General features: G+C 35.9%; 1 protein-coding gene across 9 annotated transcripts in view; it reads left to right on the forward strand.

Annotated features, from left to right (window-relative positions):
- Positions 1 to 21910, forward strand: part of CDK14 (cyclin dependent kinase 14) — a 673115-nt gene that overhangs the window by 315497 nt on the left and 335708 nt on the right. For all 9 annotated transcript variants that reach the window (XR_004229802.1, XM_031939988.1, XM_031939989.1 and 6 more), the window contains one exon: positions 13323 to 13417. Coding sequence is in view for 8 of the 9 variants with exons in the window: in XM_031939988.1 (XP_031795848.1) it covers positions 13323 to 13417 (95 nt within the window). In the remaining variant the exon portion in view is untranslated. The remainder of the gene's footprint in view (positions 1 to 13322; positions 13418 to 21910) is intronic.

Raw genomic sequence — 21910 nt, forward strand, 5'->3', positions numbered from 1 at the left:
AATCAATCTTTCAATTTGCTCAGTGGAAACATTAGTTTTTGTTCACAGTCAGCTTTTAAATCGTTTAAATTGTTGTTCTTTAGTTGTGTTTGACTCTTTGTGACCCCATGTGGAATTTTCTTGGTAAAGATACTGGAATGGTTTGCCATTTCCTTCTCTGGATCATTTTACAGATGAGAAAATTGAGGCAAACTGAGTTAAGGGACTTGCACAGGGTCACACGGCTATGAAGTGTCAGAGTTGGAATCTGCATTTAGGAAGATGTCTTCTTGATTCCAGGCCCTTTGTGCAGCACTTTATCCACTGTGCCCTGCTTTATCCATGATCAATTGTAGTAAAGTCTGTTATATTTGTTCTGATTACGTATCAAAGACATTTTGAAGGTGTTACCTTTAGTGGAAGAGAGTGACATTGTCATCTCAATTAGCAAAAGACACAGAAAAAATATAGTTTGAAGAACATAATTAGACAAGTTTTTAAAATAGATTTGTAGAATTTTTTTCCCAAAAGAAATTTTTGAGTTTTTGTCAATTGATAATTCAATTTTATCAGCCGTGTCACTTGTTCCCAATAGCTGACATTCATATCATCCTTTAGGGTTTACAGTGTGTTTTGTACAAGGTTTGCAAATGTGTTTTAGAGAGATTATCTCATTCCTCCCTCACAGCATCCCCGGGAGATAAGTATTACAGATTTCAGCATCATTTTAGGAGGGGGGTAATAGAAGCTAGTTGGTTGGGAAAGCTAGCAAGCCTCAGAGGTGATATTTGAATCTATGCACCTGACTCTGAGTCTAGTAGTCTATTTAGCCCGCCATGTTGCCTCACTCAAAGTGTCCTTGTGCAACAGGATTGTTTTCTAGGAGAATTAGAATCACAGAATTGGAGAGTCAAAAAAGAACTCAGTGGTCATCTCATTTAACTGAATCTGAAAGGAATTTGCCCTGTGACTTGGTGATACACTGTCCTGGAATGTCTGTGTGAAAATCTCTGACAGGGGAGTCCAGAGGCTGGCCCTTCCACTTTTGGAAAGTCTCACTCCAACATCAGGCCTAATTTTGTCCCTTTCCAACTCCCCTCTGCCGTTCTTTGTTCTGTCTTCTGGAACATAGTTCCTTACTCTAGATGATTCCACCTTATTAATCTGTGGCCCCCAGGAGCGATCATGAGATCACATATGTGTTTTAACTAGGGTGAAGTATCAACCTCTTTGCATAATGGATAGAGTACCATGTAGACAGATTTGTCTTCCAGCCCCAGATACTTCCTAACTGTGTGACCCTGGGTAAGTCACTTAATAACCCTATGCGCCTCAGTTTCCTCATCTGTAAAATGAGCAGGAAAAGGAGATGGCAAACCATTTCAGTATCTCTGCCAAAAAACCAAAACACCCAAATGAGCTCATAGTTAAAAATGACTCAACAATAACAATCAGCCTCTTTATTCCTTGGAAAGCAAGACTCTCATTGTAGCTTAAGATAGCTATTGCTGACTCATTTAGGAACTAATCCATTAAAAGACCCAAGTCTTTTAAAAATATACTGCTTTCTAACTGTGTCTTCCTGATCCTGGATTTAGGAAGTTGATTTTTGAACCTAAGAATAAAACTTTACATTTATCCTGTTGAATCTCATATAAAATTCTGCCCAGTGCTTTTTCCTAGCAAAGTTTATTCTGTCACCTGGTGTCTTAACTATTGTACCCAACACAAAGAGGTTTAGGTAAATCTGAGACACCTAATTTTTAAAATTAATTTACTTTTCTAATGACATGTATAAATTTTTAACATTTTTAAAAAATTTTTCAGTTTCAAATTTTCTTTTTCTGTTCTCTCCCTCCTCATTGAGAAGGTATGCAATTTGATATAGATTATATAAGAGCAGTTATGCAAAGCATATTTCCATATCCCTAATACGTTTCTGGGATAGCTAGGTGGCACAGTGGATAGAGTTTGGGACCTGAAGACTTTAGCCCTCATAGTTATAATATATTACTTTTTAAAAAAATATTTATTGTCTTCTTTTCTTCTGGTTATACATTAATTTTTTTAATACACATTTCTTTATGAATCATGTTGGGAGAGAAAAATCAGAACAAAAGAGAAAAATCACAAGAGAAAACAAAAAAGAACAGAAAAAGGGGGGAAAAAGTGAACGTGGCTTGTGTTGGATTTACATTCATTCCCTATAATTCTCTCTGTGAATGCAGATGGCATTTTCTGTCCAAAGTTTATTGGGATTGCTTTGGATCACTTAATCACATAATCACTGAATTGGAACCAAGTCTTTAATAGTTGATCATCACATAATCTTGCTGTTACTTTATTCTACATTCTTTGTTCTACTTGTTTCACTCAGCATCAATTCGTGTAAATCTTTCCAGGCCTTTCTAATATCAGCTTGTTCATCATTTTTTATAGAATGGTAATATTACTTTCATGTTCCATAACTTATTCAGCCATTCCCCAATTGATGGGCACCTATTTATTTTCTAATTCTTTGCCACCACAAAAAGATCTACTACATTTTTTTTAGCCCTCATAGTGGAAATGTAGGAGGAATTATATATTTTTTGCTCGTATTTCTGACAAGACCAGAAGTAATTTGGGAAGTCTCAGAAAAAAACAGATTTGGGCTTGACATATGAAAAAAAAAACCAAAAACAAACAAATCCAGAATCCTACATTAAAATTACCAGGTGCAATGTTTACTTCAGTAGGTGGTTGCTTCTTTCTCACAGACATTCTTTTTGTGGAAGTTAAAAACACCATTTGTTGGTGCACTTTAGTTTCCTGATCTATAAAATGGGAACTTAGCTAATAAAATTTTTCTTAGGGTCAAATGAATACATGTAAAAACACCTCACCAGACTTAAAGTACTATGTCATTGCTTGCTCTTTTTTTATTTTTGTTTTTATCAAATTACCTCTGAGGGTCCCTTTCAATTCTTTAACTTCTATTATTTTGTACATTAAAAACATTTAAAAATTTTTCTGTGATTTTAAATATTCAATGATACTAATTTATCAAATGGATTCTATTGGGATTCCTGGAGGAAATCTTTGAAATGGACATGATTCTGTTCTTACCTGTTCTTGTTTTCAGAATACTTTTGACTTTCTTGTAACCATAGTTATGCCTTCTGGCTTCAGGCCGTTGTTTGTAAATGTATAATGTAATCTGCCTTTCTTCAACTCTCAAATTATAGGATTTAGAACTGGAATAGACCTTAGAGACCACTGACCAGTTCCCATCTGTCTCATTTAGCTCTTGTGGTTAGTACAGTGATTTTGTTTTGACAGGACATTCAATTATTAGATCATCTTTTGAAACTCACATATTTTGTCTCTGTCTCTCCTACTCTGTTTCTCTCTGTTAGTCATCAATTTCTTCAATAGTACTCTGGGAAAAAAAAAATGACAGTTTATATATGTAAAATCTTCTACTGTCATAACACAAGGGTGAAAACATTCAGTGAATAAAAGTAACAATCTTTTATTCACATTTTAGTTTTTTAGTATTTCTTCCATGTTTAGTAGATCCATTAAAAATAGCACCAGACTACTTCTATGGCATCCTATAGGGTTTTATTTTCCTTTTTGAAAATTGAAGGCAAGGAAAAACATGATGATGTGTCTGTGACATATAGAAATATGCCACGAGAAGACATCACTTTTTCCTTTCAGAAGATTTTTGATTCTGGAAAAATCAATATTACTCTGTAGGAAAAAATGAAAATATTCTAATTCTGATAATGATTATGGTTAGACTAATCTGACTATTGGGAACATGAAAAAAAAAAAAAGAATGATATACGCATGACTCACTCTTTCAGACCAGTGAAAAATATATAGATAGTATAGTTAGCTTTTAGCAGCCTGAGTAAACAAGTAAATATATTTAAAATATATATATTCATTAATTGCTAATTTACCTTTGGAAACATTTATCAAGTACCTATTCTGGTCAAAATACTGAAAATAAAAAAAAAAATTCTACCCCCAAAAGAGGAAAAAAAAACTTTGTATTTCTTTAAGAACAAACAAACAAAATGAAACAGGGGCATCTAGGTGGCGCAGTGGATAGAGCATCAGCTCTGAAGTCAGGAGGACCTGAGTTCAAATGTGATGTCAGACACTTAACACTTTCAGATTGCTTCACCAAATTGCTTCACCAAAAATAAACAAACAAACAAACAAATAAACATCTATCAAGTAGATAATGATTGAACAAATTTTTGTTCTTAGAATGTTGTGTTGGGCTGTTTCATTCATGTTTGACTCTTTGTGAGCCAATTTGAGGTTTTCATGGCAAAAACACTGGAGTGGTTTGCCATTTCTTTCTCCAGCTCATTTTAAAGATGAGGAAACTGAGGCAAACAGTTTTAAATGACTTGCCCAGGGTCACACAGCTAATAAATGTCTGAGGCTGGATTTTAACTCAGGATCATGAGTCTTCCTGTCTCCAAGTCCCATACTCTGTTCACTAAATATGCTTATTCCACAAGCGATTATGAGTATAAGAAATAAAGGAAGACGGTGTGAACTGGTTGATGCAGAAGGAAGCAGAACCAGTGAAGAACACAATGACTAATAATGTAAATGAAAAGAATCGTGAAGTAAAGTGAACTTCAGTTATTGGGACCAATTTTGGCCCTTGTAATTCCATCTTCCTCTTTTCAGGAGAGAACTGGAAATTTATATGTAAGTGGGCTTGGTTTAAATAATTTTTTTTTATTCTCAAGAGAAGGGGCTAGATGGGTGTGATTGTGAAGTAATAATTAAAGATTAGGACAAGATTAAGTAATAAAAAATATCTGGTTAGGAACTTAACTAAAATACATCCTGTTTTTGTAGTTTTATGAATATCCATGCTTTTCTAATAGCAGAGGCACTTGAGCAAAAATTCCTGGTCTTGAAGATATAGTAGAAATTATTGGAGCTATGTCCAGGCTCTGTTACTGAGCCACTGTGTCACCTTAGGCATGTCTGTCCATCTGTCTGTTTTTATCCCTGGGCCCCAGGTTTCTTATCACCATAAATAATGTTGCATTAGTAATAAACATTTATTCTTTGAGTTAAAGTTTACAAAGGAGAGGACACTATGTATCTGCTCTCATTTGATCCTCACAAACAGTGTTGTGAGGCAGGGAATATCATGCCCCCAGTTTATAAATGAGGAAGCAGAGAGGGTATTTTAATGCCTAAATCCTGCACTCCGTATTTTTCCACTTTACTGCTGGGCCGATTCACTCATTCACACATTTCTGAGACACCTGAATGCTAACCCTTAGACACTAGAGAATATCTATAATTGAGATGAGACAACACCCACCCTTATGAAGCTCACAGTTAATTGTTGTACCAAATAACACGGAATGCTGTAGAAGTTACAAACATGAAGTGTTATTATGGCATGGCGTCGGATATAAACAAAGACCCCAATTCCTGGGGGAGGAGGACTTACTACTTGACAAAAAAACGATTGGGGAAACTGGAAGGCTGATTGAGAAACATTGGATTTAGACCAATGTCTTACACCATGTACTGATATAAAAACAAATGGATATATGACTTTGACATAAAATATAGCATCCTAAGAAATGAGAGGAACAAGGAATGGATAGGAAAGACTTCAGTCTTAATGAGTAAGAGGATAGCAGCAAATAAAATGTAGAATTTTTATTATGTAAAATTTAAAAACCTTTTACCAAAAAAACAAAAAACAAAAACAAAAAATTATTGTAATTAAAATTAGAAGAAAAGCGTGTAACAAGGAGGGGAAATCTTTGCAGAAAATTTTTCTAATAAAGACCTTATCTTATACCATGTACCAATATAAAAAACAAATGGGTATATGACTTAGACAAAATATACCAGCCTAGTAAATGAAAGAAACCAAGGAATGGATAGGGAAGACTTCAGTTTTAGGAATAAGAGCATCACAGGAAATAAAATGTAGAATTTTTACTATATAAGATTTAAAAAGTTTTTACACAAAAAAACTATTGTAGTTAAAATAAGAAGAAAAGCCTGTAACTAGGTGGAAAAAATCTTTGCCGAAATTTTTTCTAACAAAGGTCTTATATTCAAGATATATAGGTAATTGATTTAAACTTTTTGGACTACAAGGCATTCTCCAGTAAATAGTCAAAGGATATGAATAGATATTTTGAAAGAAGGAAATGAGAACTTTCTATAATAATATGAAAATATGCTTCAAATAACTAATAATTTGAGAAATGCAAAGTAAGGCCACTCGAGTATTCTACTTTTTATCCATTAGATTGACAAAGATGACAAAAGAAGAAATGATAGTGGTTGGAGGAGCTCCTGGAAAACAGGCACTTGTTAGAGATCCTTTATTAATTGGTCCCTGCATGCACTTTAATACAACTATATGACTACTAGACTTATATTCCAAAGAAAGAAAAGAAAGATGAAAAGAATCCATGTCTACAAAATATTTGTAGTAGTTCTTTTCATGACAATCCCAAACTGGAAGATAAGGGAGACTCACCTTTTGAGGGATGGCAAAATAAATTGTGGTATGTGTATATGATATATGACACTTATTGAACCATAAAAATAATAAAATAGACATTTTCAGGGAAAAAAAAATCCCTCCATTCTGGTACAAAGTAAAGTACACAAAATTTGGAGAAAAACTTACTTAATTGATAACAGTAGAGAAAAACTGGAAAGCATATGAGTCTTCCTGACTTTAGGCTCAGCATTCTATTTAGGGAACCACTTAGCAGCTTACCTCTTTCTTGCCAGAGAAATAATTGACTTAAAATTGAGAATGAGAAATGCATGTTTGGTTATGACCAATATGGAAATTTGTTAGACTCTCTGCTGTTGTTTTTTGAGCTTTTTTTTTTTTTTAAAGTTGTTCATTTTCTGGGACAGTGAGAAGGAGAAACAATAATAATAATAATAATAATAAAAAACACTAAAGCACAATATAAATGTAAAGTGGCTAATGAGATCAAATGAGATCATGGACCTAAAGCACTTTAGAAATTAGATGGGAAGGAATGAATGAACAACAAAATGCATGTATAAGCTTCATGACAGAGACTTGTCAGGAATGACTTGACATTTTTGTTATGACATTTATGCATATAAATAATGAAATATGTTGTGAAGCAAATTTAACTGGTTGCATGGATATTTAATATTCAAAATAAATCATTTTAAAAAATGAAGTAAGATGAGATCCATGTGGAAGCATTAGTACTCTCCAGATTGATGGAGAATACATGGATTGTCTTGATATACCGAAGAATATGAAAGCACAGAGCTGAAAGAGTTCAGGTTTTTATTTATGAGCTGATTTGACTATGATGTAGCAAATATAGAAGAGAGTAATAGGAGAGAAAGGTAGAATATTGACTTATAATGTATTTAAAAACATGAATTTTAATATTACTTGATAAGTAGTAGGGAGTACTTTAAACTTTCATGAGCAGGTATATTGCTCTGAAAGATCATTCTGGCAGCAGCATAAGGGTAAGATGGTAATTAGAGTTGAGTCAAGACTTGTAGAAAGAACCGTTAGGTATTTTGAAATACAAAATTCAAGGATGCTTGTAGTGGAAATGGAGAAGGGCTGCCTGTGAGAAATTATGGTGGTGGAATTAGCATGTTTTCTTAACTCATCAATATAAGGTGAGGAGAAGGAGAAAGTTAAATAAAGCACCAATTGATAAGCCAAGCAGCAAGCATTGAAGTGCTTGTTATGTCTGTTGCACTGTGCCTAAGTGTTAGAGATAAAAGTGTTTACATTGTTATAGGGGAACCACGTACACATATGGCTGTGTACAGAATGTATTCATCTCAAGGTCAAGGAGGGAACAATAGTATTTGGAATACTAACCATGCAGAAGACACGGGACAGATCTGAGGCAGGACTGGAGTGGGGCTGAATGTCCTTCTAAAAAATGTAATTAATCTATGAAATCTCCTTAAGTGGCAAGAAGCCATCTATAGAGCCTTGTAAGACTTGCTGTTAAAGACATCTTTTGGTGAGGGAAATTGATATGTACCCAAATTCAATTTTAATGCAGCTCAGTTTTTTCAGTCTTTACATTAAAATAAGCAAATATATTCAATTTAATTCAATTCAGTAAATTTTTATCAAGGCCCTAGTATATGTCAAGCATTGTGATAAACTCTGTATATACAAATAAGAAAAAGAGATGCTTTCTGCCCTCAGTGAGATTCTAATCTAAGGATATATGGCTAAAAAACAAAAAGGAAGCTCAAAAGACCGGGTTGAGTGAAGGACTAGAGGAGCACATCAAAGAGTATAAAGGAGAGCTTAGGGAAGAGTTCATTGTTTCCCAGCACCCCTCAAATCTGGGGTAGTTAGTTGGCTCCTTTATAGTTGTTGGAAGAAATTGTTCTCATCAGCCTGTTCCATCAGGGGAAGTCTTGACATGCTTGAGGTAGACACCCCTTAACTCACCGTAGGGTTTGAGAACTGGTTTAGCACATCTGCTGAAATGGTTTACTGTGCATGTTACAGCTTCTTGGAGCTGTGAGTTAAGGGGCTCAGGTAGACACCCCCTCATCCCCGAGAAACTCGTCTTCCCTGAACCCAGGGAAGGCAGGGGAAGCAGGTGACATGGGGCATTTGGAGCTTGCCAAGGTCATCCATCTTTTTAGTCATCTCCAGTTATTGACTCTGTCCTGCCACTGGACAGTGGAAGCCCTGGAAGAGGGGAGTAAGGTCTACAACTTCGTGCAGTTCTACCTCATTTAAGTCCAAATTATGCATGAATCAAAAAAAAATAATAGTGCATAGAGTGCCACAAGTCACATTTTCCTAAGTTTAAATCCAGCTTCAGACGCTTGCTCTTAGCCCTATTTGCCTCAGTTTCCTCATCTGTAAAATGAGCTATAGAAGAAAATAGCAGACACCCGCATCTCTGCCAATAAAGCCTCCAAAGAGGTCACAAAGAGCCAGACAGGACTGAGCCACAACAACTCCCCCGTGTCAGAGGAAGCTGAGGGAGTTGGGGAGCTGTTGCTTGCTCAAGGTTGAATTAAACTTCATGATAGGGGACTTTTAGGGGATCGGTTTATCCTGGGAAGCAGTGTGTTCTTTGTGGACTTGAAAAGAAGCAGACTTGCAGATGCAAAATGGAGTCAGCCCACATTATTGTTACTCATTTCTCCCAAATCTGGTCAGAAATGATTTCATATTTCTTCCCACTATGATTTCAGGGTGGCTTCCCAAGTGGAGATGACTCCAGCTTGGCTACCAGCCCGAGAGAAGTCATCAGATGCAAGCAGGTCCAGTTTAGTTTGCAGCTATCCACTGCCAACAGTGTCCTGGGATTTATTTGTCTTTTGTAAGAGTTTTTTGTACTGGATTGACATTAATGCTTGAAAGCCAAAACAATAGTATTGATCCCAAATCCTAATTACCAGTCTCTCTTACATCATGTACTATTAGAACTTTTCAAAACTCGCCAGGGAAATGAATTAAAAATGCTAACCATCTGTTTACCTAAAATTTCATGGCAGGTCCAAAAGTGCTGGAAAATTAATACTGCATAATTTACGTTCAGTATAAACAACAAAAGTGACTTTTGCGTGCATATCTGATACTGTTATGATTGCTTTAAATATTATTTTGACAGTATTTGTCTTGAAGAGGCAAACATGCTTGTGAGTGATAATCATTGGATCGACTTGGCAGTCCACTGGAGACTCGCTTGCATTGAGATCAGCAGGAGCTGGGATATCTGGCTCCTTCCTTGCTAAGCTCCAATGGCAGCTGCTTTGGCAGCTTCAAAGTCAGTCAGGTCTGTCACATACTCTGATGTTGATAGATTTTCTGGGCTGTTTTCTGCCCCTGAGTGCCATTTTCCTGGTGTCAGCTTTTAAATTAGTGGCTTCATCCATTTCCGAGTAAGAATGCATTCTGTTAATCTCCAAGGAAATGGGCAGGCTTTCAGATCCAAATATGGCTCTTTGTGTGTATTTGTGTGTGCAAATGTGTGCACAGATATCTTCCAAAGCCTAAAATCTGCATCAAATGTATGTGGGGTCTAGGAGAAAAATCAAAGCTTCAGATATTTTGTTTCTTGAACACCGGCATTATCATAAAAGAGAAATACTTTGTGCTCACCATGTATCGACTGTCTTATTACTGGCTCTCAAGAAATATCCACTATCCCCCTTCACCCCACTACCCCCGATCTCCTGAAATGAATGATGGTAGAAAGCCATTTTAAGGAAATAGGGCTAACCTAGTTTTTATGTACTCTTGGAGACATCGGTTATGGAGACAAACCCCTGAGATAGGAGAGAAACCTTTTAGAGATAAGTGGTGAGGGTAGAAAGGTGATTATGGGGAAAAAGAAGCTTGTGATAAAGAGTCCTGGGGAGGAGGTGACCTTTGGGACCATAACCAGCGGGAAATCGGTTTGGCTACAGCATTGAGCCTGAGGTTATCGATAATCTGTTTCACCACTTCTGACTTGACCAGAAAATGATGTTCTATTTAAAAAAAAAAATGTACTTATATCCTCAGTCTGGGAATACATCTCGCATTATTTATTTTCTTTTACATTAGAGAATCAGAGCTTGCAGGGACTGGGACCTCCAAGGACAATCTCTTTCCTTTCCTTATTAATTCTTGTTTGCAAATTGATACCGTCCAAGACTTAGCTGATTGTGGAATCTTGACCTCTAGGAAAAAGTTTTCAATTACTGCTGCTGATCTTCATGTAGGAAAGACTTGGTAGCACCCACAGTCGGTTCCACATAGGGCACCTTTGAATTTTGTTCCCTCATTACCATCTGCAGCTGTTGTCTGAGGAGGAGCCCTTGGCATCTCATATTCCTCCTTGTTGAAGGGCTATGAATTCCTTGAATAATAGAAGGAAAGAAGACTGAATAATTATAGCAATGAACAATGCTAAGTGAATTAAGCTGACATTGAGAATTTTTTCTTCTTTTAAGGTGTCATATGTTTTGATTTCATTTTAATACTGATTTATACATCATTTTCTGGATATCTGTATTAAAGTGTAGTCTGGTTGAAACCACATATAAATGCTTTTATTTAAACATTTTGGTTGAGCATAAAATTATATTTATATATCAAAGTTATATAAAATAATTGAAGTCCTACAAATTGATGATCTTTTTAGAGCTTCAGTAATCCAACTTTTACATTTGAATTTTCGATTGCCCAGTGTTTTTTTTGGATTTATGTTTTTTCTGCCTTTTGTATTTGGAAATAATGCTTCTGATACAGAAAAGCACAGATTTATTAAGAACTTTTGAGGTTCTCTGGGTCCTACCTCATCATTCTACAGATGAAGAAGTGAGGGTCTAGAATAGTATGAAGGGGCTTGGGACACCTTTCAGCATACAACACTGCTTTCTTTTCAACAGGAAGCATCCTTGCAGTGATTCCCAGGTGGAGATCCCTGCTCTCCCATAGTTTTGTTTGTGACTAAAGCTGTTTGAGAGGAGCCTTCTTGTGATTAAGCATGAGTCTCTAGACCAGGAGAACATGCAGACAGATAGGAATTGACTCTAAAACCTTGGCTTCCATTCACTGAGCGCTTATTTCTACACATACTATCATATTGGAAGTCAACTTGAAATTTTTTTCCCTTAAATTTAAGAGATTGTAAGTGAACGCCTGCTTAAATCTGTGTGGTCTTATTAGCATTTAACACCTTGCTAGGAAGTCTCACCAGCGTATAAATCCTAGGCAGACTCCGGAGATGGATTGATTTGTTTTACTCCCTTGAATGTGAAGATGAGTGGCCTCCCTAAAATAAATATTGTAGCCGGGAGCAGCTCCTGGCTTTTATCCTTGAAACGCTTAATGCCATGAAAGATGATAGGAATTCTGTTTGGGTTTTCTCTTTTATGGAGACAGTGACATAAGGGGGGACTTATTGGTTGGAACAGCACTTTGTGTAGAAGCCTTTAAAGAATTGTAAAGAAAGTGAGGGTCGCATTAATTGAAGAATATCTGAACAGACTGAACAAGATAGGAAAGTATTGCCTTGCAAGAAATGTGAAGGTATTTAGAGGAACTAGGAAAGAGTTGAATGAACTGATTCAGAGGGAAATAGAACAAGAACAGTAATTACACAATAACCACTGTAATGAAAAGAAAACAAGATTAAAAGACTTCAGACCATTGGTCATTGTAGTGACCAGTTGGGATTTTAGAGAATTGTTGGAGAAGCACTTTGGCAAACTGTCAATATGGAATGAGACATATTTTCCAGACTTGGGCTGTTTGTTGATTTGTTTGGCCTGATTGTAAAAGTTGTATTATAGGGGAACAGAGTGAGGAGTATCATTGGAAAGTGATTAATGAAACAAAAAAGAGCACTGTCTATTTTTAAAAAATTCTTCAAATTAAGTATCACTATGAGAATATTGCAAATGTATTTTCAGAACTTATATGATTATATAAGTTCTTCCTATCCTTCCTATGAATTTTGCCTGACCTTTGTAGTTTTGATGTCTTTATAAATATGATTTTATGTATATACATAATTATATATAATTATACATATAATTAATATGTTCTAACTTGGTTCAGGAAAAGATTGATTAGTATATAAGCACTTGAGCCCACAAATTTTTTGGCAAATGTTTTGTTCGAATTTAAAATGGCCATTTGTAATATGGTTTTGTGAGATGGTCTTTGGGTGAGGAAGACAGTCCTAGTCAGGTGTGGTCTCAATGACCTTGAGCATGTTACCCTCTGTGCCTTAGTCTTTTTTCTGCCATGGACCCTATTGCAATTGAGTGACACCTGAATCTTTTCAAAATAATGTTCTAAATATTAAAGAAATACTAATTTTTAGTAAGAGGCTAGTATATATGAAGATGTGTGTCTAACTGTCTGTCTATTTTTTCCTGTTCAAATTCAGACTTCCTGAACCTATTCGCAAATAGATCTCTACATTATTGATTAAGAACCCTTATCCTGAAACTTTAAATGGAAGAAGAAAATGCTGATCTTTTCTGTTAGAGAGAATTTCTTTATAGCAGTACAATCAATATATGAGTAAACTATAACATGCTTGTTGTCATGTTATTGTGTTGTATGTATGTCTCACATATTCTGAAATTTTCCTAGAAATCAAATTATTCAGTTCCTATTCTTTCAGTGTTTGTTCTTGACTTATTGAGATAACATTAATATAATTGATTAATCTGTGAATTAGCGAACCTTAACATTGAAACATGTAGATTTGTACATTGCCTTTACCTTTTCTAGATATGATTTTGGTGAAGTAACTGTTTTTTTTATCCATTTTGTTTTGCAGCCTCTCTATTAAAAGGACTGAAGCACGCCAATATAGTATTACTTCATGACATCATCCATACCAAGGAGACATTGACACTTGTGTTTGAATACGTGGTAAGTAAAAGAAATTTGGCCTCCAGGTGTTGAAGGACATTCTCATAACAACATGAGCTTCCTTTCCAAGACTGTTGTTATAAAAGGGATGTGAGCTATGAAATATACAATCATTTCAGGGCTGGTAGACCTTATAGTATGTATTCGAATGATAGCTTCTTAAAGGAAAATTCTTTGTCGCTCTCCTCTGTCTCTATATTTTACACTAGACAGAATGGAGGGAGGTGGGGGAAGAGGAGAGACAAAAGGGGAGAGAAAAAGGGAAGGAGAGAATGGGGGGAGGGAGAGAAGAAAAGAGGAAAAGAGAAAGAGAAGAAGAGAGGGTAAGGGAGGGAGAGGGGAGTGGGAGAGAGAAAAAGAGAGGGGAGAGAGGAGAGGGGGGGAAGGGAAGGAGAGAGAAGAGGGGAGAGGGGGAAAGTGAAGGAGAGAGAGAGAAAGAGAGAGGGAGGAAGAGAGAGGGGGTTAGGGAGGAAGGGAGAGGGGGAGAAAGGGGGTGAGGGAGAAGGAGAGGAGGAGGAAGGAAGAGAGAGAGAGGGAGAGTCAGGGGAGGAGGGAGGAAAAGGGAAGGAGAGAGAAGAGAGAGATAGGGAAGAAGAGAGAAGGGGGTGAGGGAGGAAGGGAGTGGGGGAGAGAGAGAGAATATGGGAGATGAAAGTGTGAAAGGAGAGTATTTCAGGTATGGATAATCAGTGAAAGAAAATGGCATGGGGATCAAAGATGGAGTATAGTTTCATATGGGCAACATCAAAGAAAGATATAAAAATAACTCTTCCTTCTCAGGACTTAGCAGTTGCTTCTTTCATTAGCAAGCAATTCAGAGAGGCAAGTTTAGTACTTAAAATTTAGACTTCATGCATTTTTTCCCCCTGACTTGGTATTTCAGATGCTAATTAAGATTTCCAATTTGTGTAGTACACAATGCAAAGAACTTATTTTGTTCAGGAGTATTACTTTCCAAAGACATAGACTTGAGCTCTTAATTAATCTTTCTACGTTTTCTGTAGACAAACATATGGTATTTGTTTAGAAGTACTTCAGCATTTAGCTGTGGAATCATGCAATGTAACCATGATAATTAACATCCCCTTTCTCACAGATGGATTTGAGAGCATGTAATTTCAAAGATACAAGTGATTTTGGTGGAGGTTTTACTTTACAGGAATAGCTGTTGGTATTGTGGATGCTTTGAGACCTGGCACTTTACTCACACCTACTACTTTTTCTTAAAAGTAAAATAGTTTTTCAGTTTACCTAAAAATATGCAATAGAATGAATATTTGTAACATGGTTTATCTGGATAATGTGAGGTCTGTCATTTGCAAACTGTTTGTCATAGGGAAAAGACATTCATCTTGTCTATTTACATATAAATGATACATTTGAATAATATGATAATGTGACTACCAGACTAGCAAGGGAGGAGTATATGCATTTATAACTTGCTCCCCAGAATGGAAGTAGATTCTCACATCAAGGAAAATATAATTTCTTTCATTTAATTGATGATTCCTGTGTCAATAAGACATTAAACTGATTTAACATTGGGAATTCCCAGTAACCTATTTTTTTTCTCCAAACAGATAATTTCCTTTATATACATTTCAAGCAAATCCAGCCTTTTGTAGTACATTTGGTTATAGTGCCATAATGTTTCATAGAGAAGAGCTAGAAGATTTAATTTTTTTCTATATGTATTCACTTTCAAATTTGATTATTGCATTAAAAGAAAAGAAAGACCATATTCTAAGATGGGTATTTCTTTTCTTTGCTTTTCTTTGCTTTCTTTTCTTTTGCAGTTGAATTAAAAAATGCACATAAAACTTCATCTTTCAAATATTTAAAAAATTAGTTTAAAATAATTATCTAACAATTTAAAAATTTTGCTTAACTAACCCTGCTGCCTCATGCTCCCCTACCATTTCCTGAAATTTAACCAGTTTGAGGTTTATTTAGGTTACTAAGTATGCTTTTTTAAAAATATGAACATCTTTGGCATCTATGGGACCTACTGGCCTATGTAAATAAATTTTGGATTTTTTTTTTTTTAAAGAAAATGCTTTTACAGGATATCTCATAAGTTTTAGTGAATTTAAAATTTAATAAGCTTAAAACTCCGTAAGATGTTTTGGGACAATTTGAATGAATCTGTGAATAAGAGAAAGATAGTTGACTTTTTTGCATTTGGGAAATTTCATAGCTTTTCTAATGTCCTCTAGCTGAATTATGGAATAAAAACTTAATCTTTTCCTTTTTAATTAATATTTTATTTCTTCCAATTACATGTAAAGAACACTTTTAAACATCCACTTTGTGTCCCAAATTGATTTGATATAGGTTATAGATATTCAGTCATGCAAAATAGATTTCCATATTAGTCATGGTTTGAAAGAAGAAACAAACCAAAAAGGAAAAAAAAATACAAAAAAAAGGAAAAATAGTATACCTTGATTAGACCACAATAATTTTTTCTCTGGATAGGGATAGCATTTTTCATTATGAGACTTTGGAATTGTCTTGGATCATGGCTGAGAATAGCTAAGTCATTCACAGTCAATCATCACACAGTATTTTTTGTTTTTGTATACAATGCTGCTCACTTTGGTTTGCATGCTTTAATGTGAGTCTTTCCAGGTTTTTTTTTGAGAGCAGTCTGCTTGTAATTTCTTACAGCACAATAACATTCCAACACAAATATATGCCATAGCTTGTTCAGTCTTTCCCTAATTGATGGACATCCCCTTGCTTTCCAGATTTTTGCCACTACAAAAAGAACTGCTATGAGTATTTTTGTACAAATAGGTTCTTTACCATTTAAAAAAAAAAAATCTCTTTGGCATACAGACCTAGAAGTGGTATTGTGAAAGGCTATGCATTAAAGGGTATGCACAGTTTGCCTTTTGGATATAAGATACTTATCTCTAGAGAAAATACATTTAAATTCTTTATGTACAAATAAAATGGTATTTCCATTTAATTTTACTTATCTGTGATGCTCGCTAAATCAGGAACATATTAACATATTTTAAAATCATTTCGATTAAACAAACATTTATTAAATGGTCACAAGGTTCCATTAGATACAGAGAGGAGAATGTGGCAGTCTTTGTCCTCAAAAAGCTTATCATCTGCAGGAAATATGATGTACACAAGTAAGCCTCTATAGCAATAACACAATTTGAAATGCATCTTACCGAGAATGTTATTGAAACATCTCTCTCTTTCCATTAAAATTTGAAGTGTAAGAAGCACTTGATACCAGCTGAAAGAACAATGTTGTGAAGGATCTTTTACTTAATAAAGAATAATAAATAATATTTTATTTTTACTTTACTTTACATGTACTTTGTACACATGGAATTTGAGCTGCCTAAAAGCTTAATCCCTACCTACACAAATGCAAAAGTATTGCCCTTCCTTGCTTAGAAGAGAAACTCTAGCTTAGTGACTGCTGTATTCACACTAATAATTATTACAGAGTGTAAAAAAAGCAATATGCAAGACAGAGTATTTAACTAAATGACGAGCAGTTAGAAATCTAAAAGACTTGGAAAACAGTGTCTTGTGGTCTTGAGCAAAATAATGATTCAGCAACAAAAATGGAATACTTCACAGAGATGTTTGGATGGTTCTTGAGTTCAATGCCAAGCTTTTTGAAATACAGCACAATTTTCTTTTCTACTTATTTAAGCTGTTTTTGTGTTCTTTTGTTTTTGTGATGTAGAGATTTTTTGGACTTATCGCTTGTGCCCATAAAATTGGACTTTCCATTGTAGCAAAGTTAAAAAGGTTAAGCAAATCCCCGACACAATGAGCTCATCTCAGAGTATGTGCAACTCTCTGAACCTGTGTTCTCCAACAAAGTTGTGAGTGGTACAGCTTAAATTCACTTAGTATACCTCAAATCCAAGGCATTGGGGGAACAGGAGAGCAAATACAGCAATCTCAACCCCCAGCTGTGTTTCATTATAAATTGTAAGCTTGAGAGGCAGGAACTTGATCACATTCTTCTATCTTCCTCCCTTGGTGCCCGGGATATTGTCATCAAAGGTTATAAACAAATGTTATCAATGATCAAATGAATGAAAAAATTTCTTAAGCATAGAATATACCTATCTCTGTGCCAAACCCTGGGGGTACAGGTGCTTAATAAGTACTGTTTGAGCTGATATGAATTTAATAGAGAGCACTATCAAGGATTACTTTTACAGTGGACTAAAATGGTCACTTTTCACCAAATACACACACACACACGCATGCACACATACAAGTATTCTATTTATAATCTGAAGCAGAAATAGAAAGAATACCTCAGATTATTTTACTCTCAGCATAACAGTGAGAGAACTCTTTATAGAGTTTTGTATCTACTTAATGCAAACATTATGCATCTTTCCTTCACCTACCCTCCCTCTGTTTCTTCCTCCCTTCTTTCCTTTTTTCCTCCCTCCCTTCCTTTCTTTCTCCCTCCCTTTCTTCCTTCCTTCCTCCTTTCCTTCCTTCCCTTTTCCTTTCTTTCTTTCCCTTCTTTCCTTCCTCCTTCCCTTCCTTCTCTCTTCCTTCCCTCCCTTCCCTCTTCCCTTCCTTCCTTTTTCCCTTCCTTCCTTTCTCCTTCCCTCTCTTCCTTCCCTCCTTCCCCTCTTTTCCCTCCCTCCCTTCCTCCCTCCCTTCCCTTCCTTCCTTCCTTCCTCCCTTCCTCCATCCCTTCCCTCTCTCTCTCCTTCCTTCCCTCTTCCCTCCCTCCCTTCCTTCCTTTCTCCTTCCCTTCCTTTCTCTTTCCCTTCCTTCCTCCCTCCCTTCCATGTTCCCTCCCTCCCTCCCTTCCTTTCTTCCTTCTTTCCTTCCTCTTCTTCCCTCCGCCCCAGCTTAATCTGAACATTGTTTATTTAAGCACTTATTTTTTTAATAAACAGCAAATATATACAGATTAGACTTGATTTGATAGGAAAAATGTTTGGAGATTTAAATATTTTCCATAAGAGGGAATGAGAACATTAGTAATGTGGGAGATATTATTATACAGAGATATATTCTTGAGCTAAACCCTTGCTATAATGACAAGGGATCTCAGCATGTTTGGTAGCACTTTTCATTAGGTTTTAATAATTAGGCACACCAGGATGAATTTATAATTCACATCATGATTTTCAGGGAAGGAATATTCAATTTGTTTCTTCCCTCAGCCATGCTGTTAATAGGAGAAATCTCCCAGGCTAACACATGGTATGATTTAAAACAACAACCAGAACCCCTTCCAATTACCAGAGATATATCTTTGTGCATGAGGACTCTTGCAATATGCATATCATCCAATGTGTTAATTGTGTTCCATAGTTGTGGATGGAGAAGTGTGAGAAATGTAGGAAGCTAAAATATAGGATCATAAATTTAAGATTGTCTTTGCCATCGTCTCAGTGTTTGAGCATGTACAATTAGTCTGATTCTCTGTAATTAATGGTATTGAATCCTTCCTTTTCCTCAAGGCCCATGTTTTCTGATTTCCTCCAACTGAATGGGATCCCTCTCTTTTCAGCGTCATCCATTATAATACTTTGGAATTCTTCTAGGCAGGGAGCATATTCTTTCTGTTAATATAATTATTTGTGTGCAACTATCTATGATCTAAAGATCAACCTTCTCTCCTCCCCCTTCTCCTTTTAGATCAGAAGTTCCTTAAGGATAGGGAATTTTGGCATTCCTAGATTTGGGGATGGTTCACATATCCCAGATGCCTGAAAAATTCTTGATTAAATTGATTGCAGCTGCAACTTCCCCATGTCTCCAAAAACTGCTTCCTGAATTACTGTGGTCAAGAAAATTTCTTCACCTGGTCTCCCTTTGTGGGATTTGGTTGAATGACCCTTTGATTGGTTCTTTGACAATTGCGAATAATGATAAAGTATTTGTTTAGTATTCTACAGTTTGGCAAGTGTTTTACACGTATCTCATTTTGTCTTTATTCCAGTTGTTAAAAGTGAAAAATCTGCGTTAGGCAGAGGCTAAATGACTTGTCTGGTTCCACACAAGTAGTAGGCATCTGGAGCCACATTTGACTCAGGTCTTCCTGGAGCCAGGTTCGGTGCTCCTGAGAATGCCTCCTTGGTCCCAGATCTGTGCTCAGTTGCTATTGCTGACTTTCCAGATCCTGTACCCTCATGGCTGGGTCTTATGTCTTTCAGGGGCAGCTAAGTGGTCTAGTCTGAAGTCAAAAGGGCAAAATCTGGCCTCAGACACTTTCTAGTTGTGTAAACCTGGGCAGATCCCTTAACCCTATTTGGCTCAGTGGCCTCCTCTGTAAAATGGGGATAAATGCAGCACCCACCTCTTAGGATTGTTGTGCAGGTTAAATGAGATTGTTTAACATACATTGGATTACTTGCCATCTAGGGGAAGGGATGGGGGGAAGGAGTGGGAATTGGAACACAAGATTTTGCAAGAGTCAGTAGTGGAAATTATCCTTGCATATGTTTTGAAAAAGCAAGCTACAATTAAAAAAAGAACAAAAAGAGAATTAAATGAGATAACATTTGTCAAGTGCTTAGCTTGGTACATAGTAAATGCTACATAAATGTTAGTTGCTACTGCTATTGCTATACCAAGATGAGGCATTAGAATTAGATATTAGTAGAAGTATGGGGCATAATTGATGCTTCATAAATATGAGAGTTGAATTAACTTTTTCAACCCTTGAAGACCTCTTTACTTTGGCACACTGCTCTCCCATATTCACTCTCTCAAAATCCACAGCTCCCTTTCACCTTTACATTCCAGGCGGGGTATATTGCCCTGGACATAGTTTAAGGTTTCCCTGGGCACCCATGTAATATCTCAGATGCTTTTCATGTCTTCAGATTTGACAAGGATAAGGGGGAATAGGGAAGAAGGTGAACCAGGAATGACTCACTACTTATCAAAATTCTTGTTGGCCAGATTCATAAATCATTGATGACACATTTATTAAAAGTCTGCTGTGCATCAGGAACACTGGGGATCACAAGATGAGTAGAATAATAATAATGGACAATGTTTGTATAGCACTTTAAGATTTGCAAAATGCTTTACATTTACATCTCATTTCCCCCACAACAGTCCTGTAAAATAGCTCGTTTTTCTTTATGGAGTAACCTGAGAAAGGTTAATGATTTGCCCAGGACCAGAGCTAGTCGGATTTGCACTCCTTCTTCCTGACTTTGAGATCTGCTGTACTCCCAACTGCCTTCTAGAATATGTGGTTTCTTGCTAAAAAGCCCACTCTAAAATTGGTGAACCTTTCCCTGCCATCTTGATAGAGATGAGGCATTGGGTGTTCCTGAAGGCCCTTTAGTTAGAGAGAAGCTCACCTGTCAGTGGAGGTTTCACGTTCACATTCTCTAAGGTGTTCTTAAACTTTTATGGCTCTTGGACTCCTTTAGAAGTCAAGTGAAACTGATGAATCCTTTCTTAAAAGACTTTTCAAAAATGCTTAAAATAAAATTATAGAGTTGAAAAAGGAACCAATTGTATTAAACTATAGCTATCAACAAATACATAAATGAATGAATAAATAAATATGAAAATAAATTTTATGTAAAACATACCTTATTTAGGGAGAGGATGTGTCCCTTTTTGGAGACATATTGATTTTGAGGTACCTGTATCACCTGGATGTCTATCAGGCATTTGGTATTACAGGGCTAGCATTCAACAGAGATGGAATTGTTCCATCTCAGAGTTTTTATTATTCCCTTAATTTAAACAAAAAGATAGAACTGAGTTTTATTTGTTTGAAGGCAGCTAGAGAGAAAACACTAAATAAACCATGAAAGAAATTAAAAAATGGAAGGAGTATAAGGTGCCTTTCAATCCATGTTATGTCACGAACTATCCCCTTGCCTTAATTGGCAGCAGAAATGTCAATTCTCTTTTCCTAATTGGTTTTCAGTTCAGTTTAACAAGCATTTATTAAGTGCCTCCTTTGTGAAAGGCACCGTTTTCCATAATTCATGAAGGGTTGTGGATGATATTAGTTGTTTCAAAAGCTTTTTGTTGTTGTCCTTTTGGGTGTTCACATTTTATTTCTCAGGTGTCTATAGGTATCAGAAATTCCTAGCCATCCTCTACACTCTCTTGGCTTTATTCCATATAGTCTGGGTTACTTATATTCCTGCTATGAATCATTATTTCATTTTTGTTCTCACCAGTGATTGAAATACATAAAATCTTCTAGCACATGATGTAGTGAACAGTGATTATTCACAAAAATATAGTTGGTGTAGAGTACACTTTGTAATAGACATAATTTTTTTTCTTGAGTATAATTCCATGTCTTTTCCAGTTTTAACACTTTTGTATATTTAACATAATTTGAAAACATGACATTTAGAGCTTAGACTCCCTTGTTGGGGGAATTGAAATCTTAAAATGCCTCATCTGGAGAAAAATTAAAAAGATATTATTTTGAATAAGAAAGTAGAGAATTATAGAAAGTAAAAACTGAAAACTTCCTACAAGAAAAAA

Source organism: Sarcophilus harrisii, chromosome 5 (assembly GCF_902635505.1).
Source record: "Sarcophilus harrisii chromosome 5, mSarHar1.11, whole genome shotgun sequence".
NCBI lineage: Eukaryota > Metazoa > Chordata > Mammalia > Dasyuromorphia > Dasyuridae > Sarcophilus > Sarcophilus harrisii.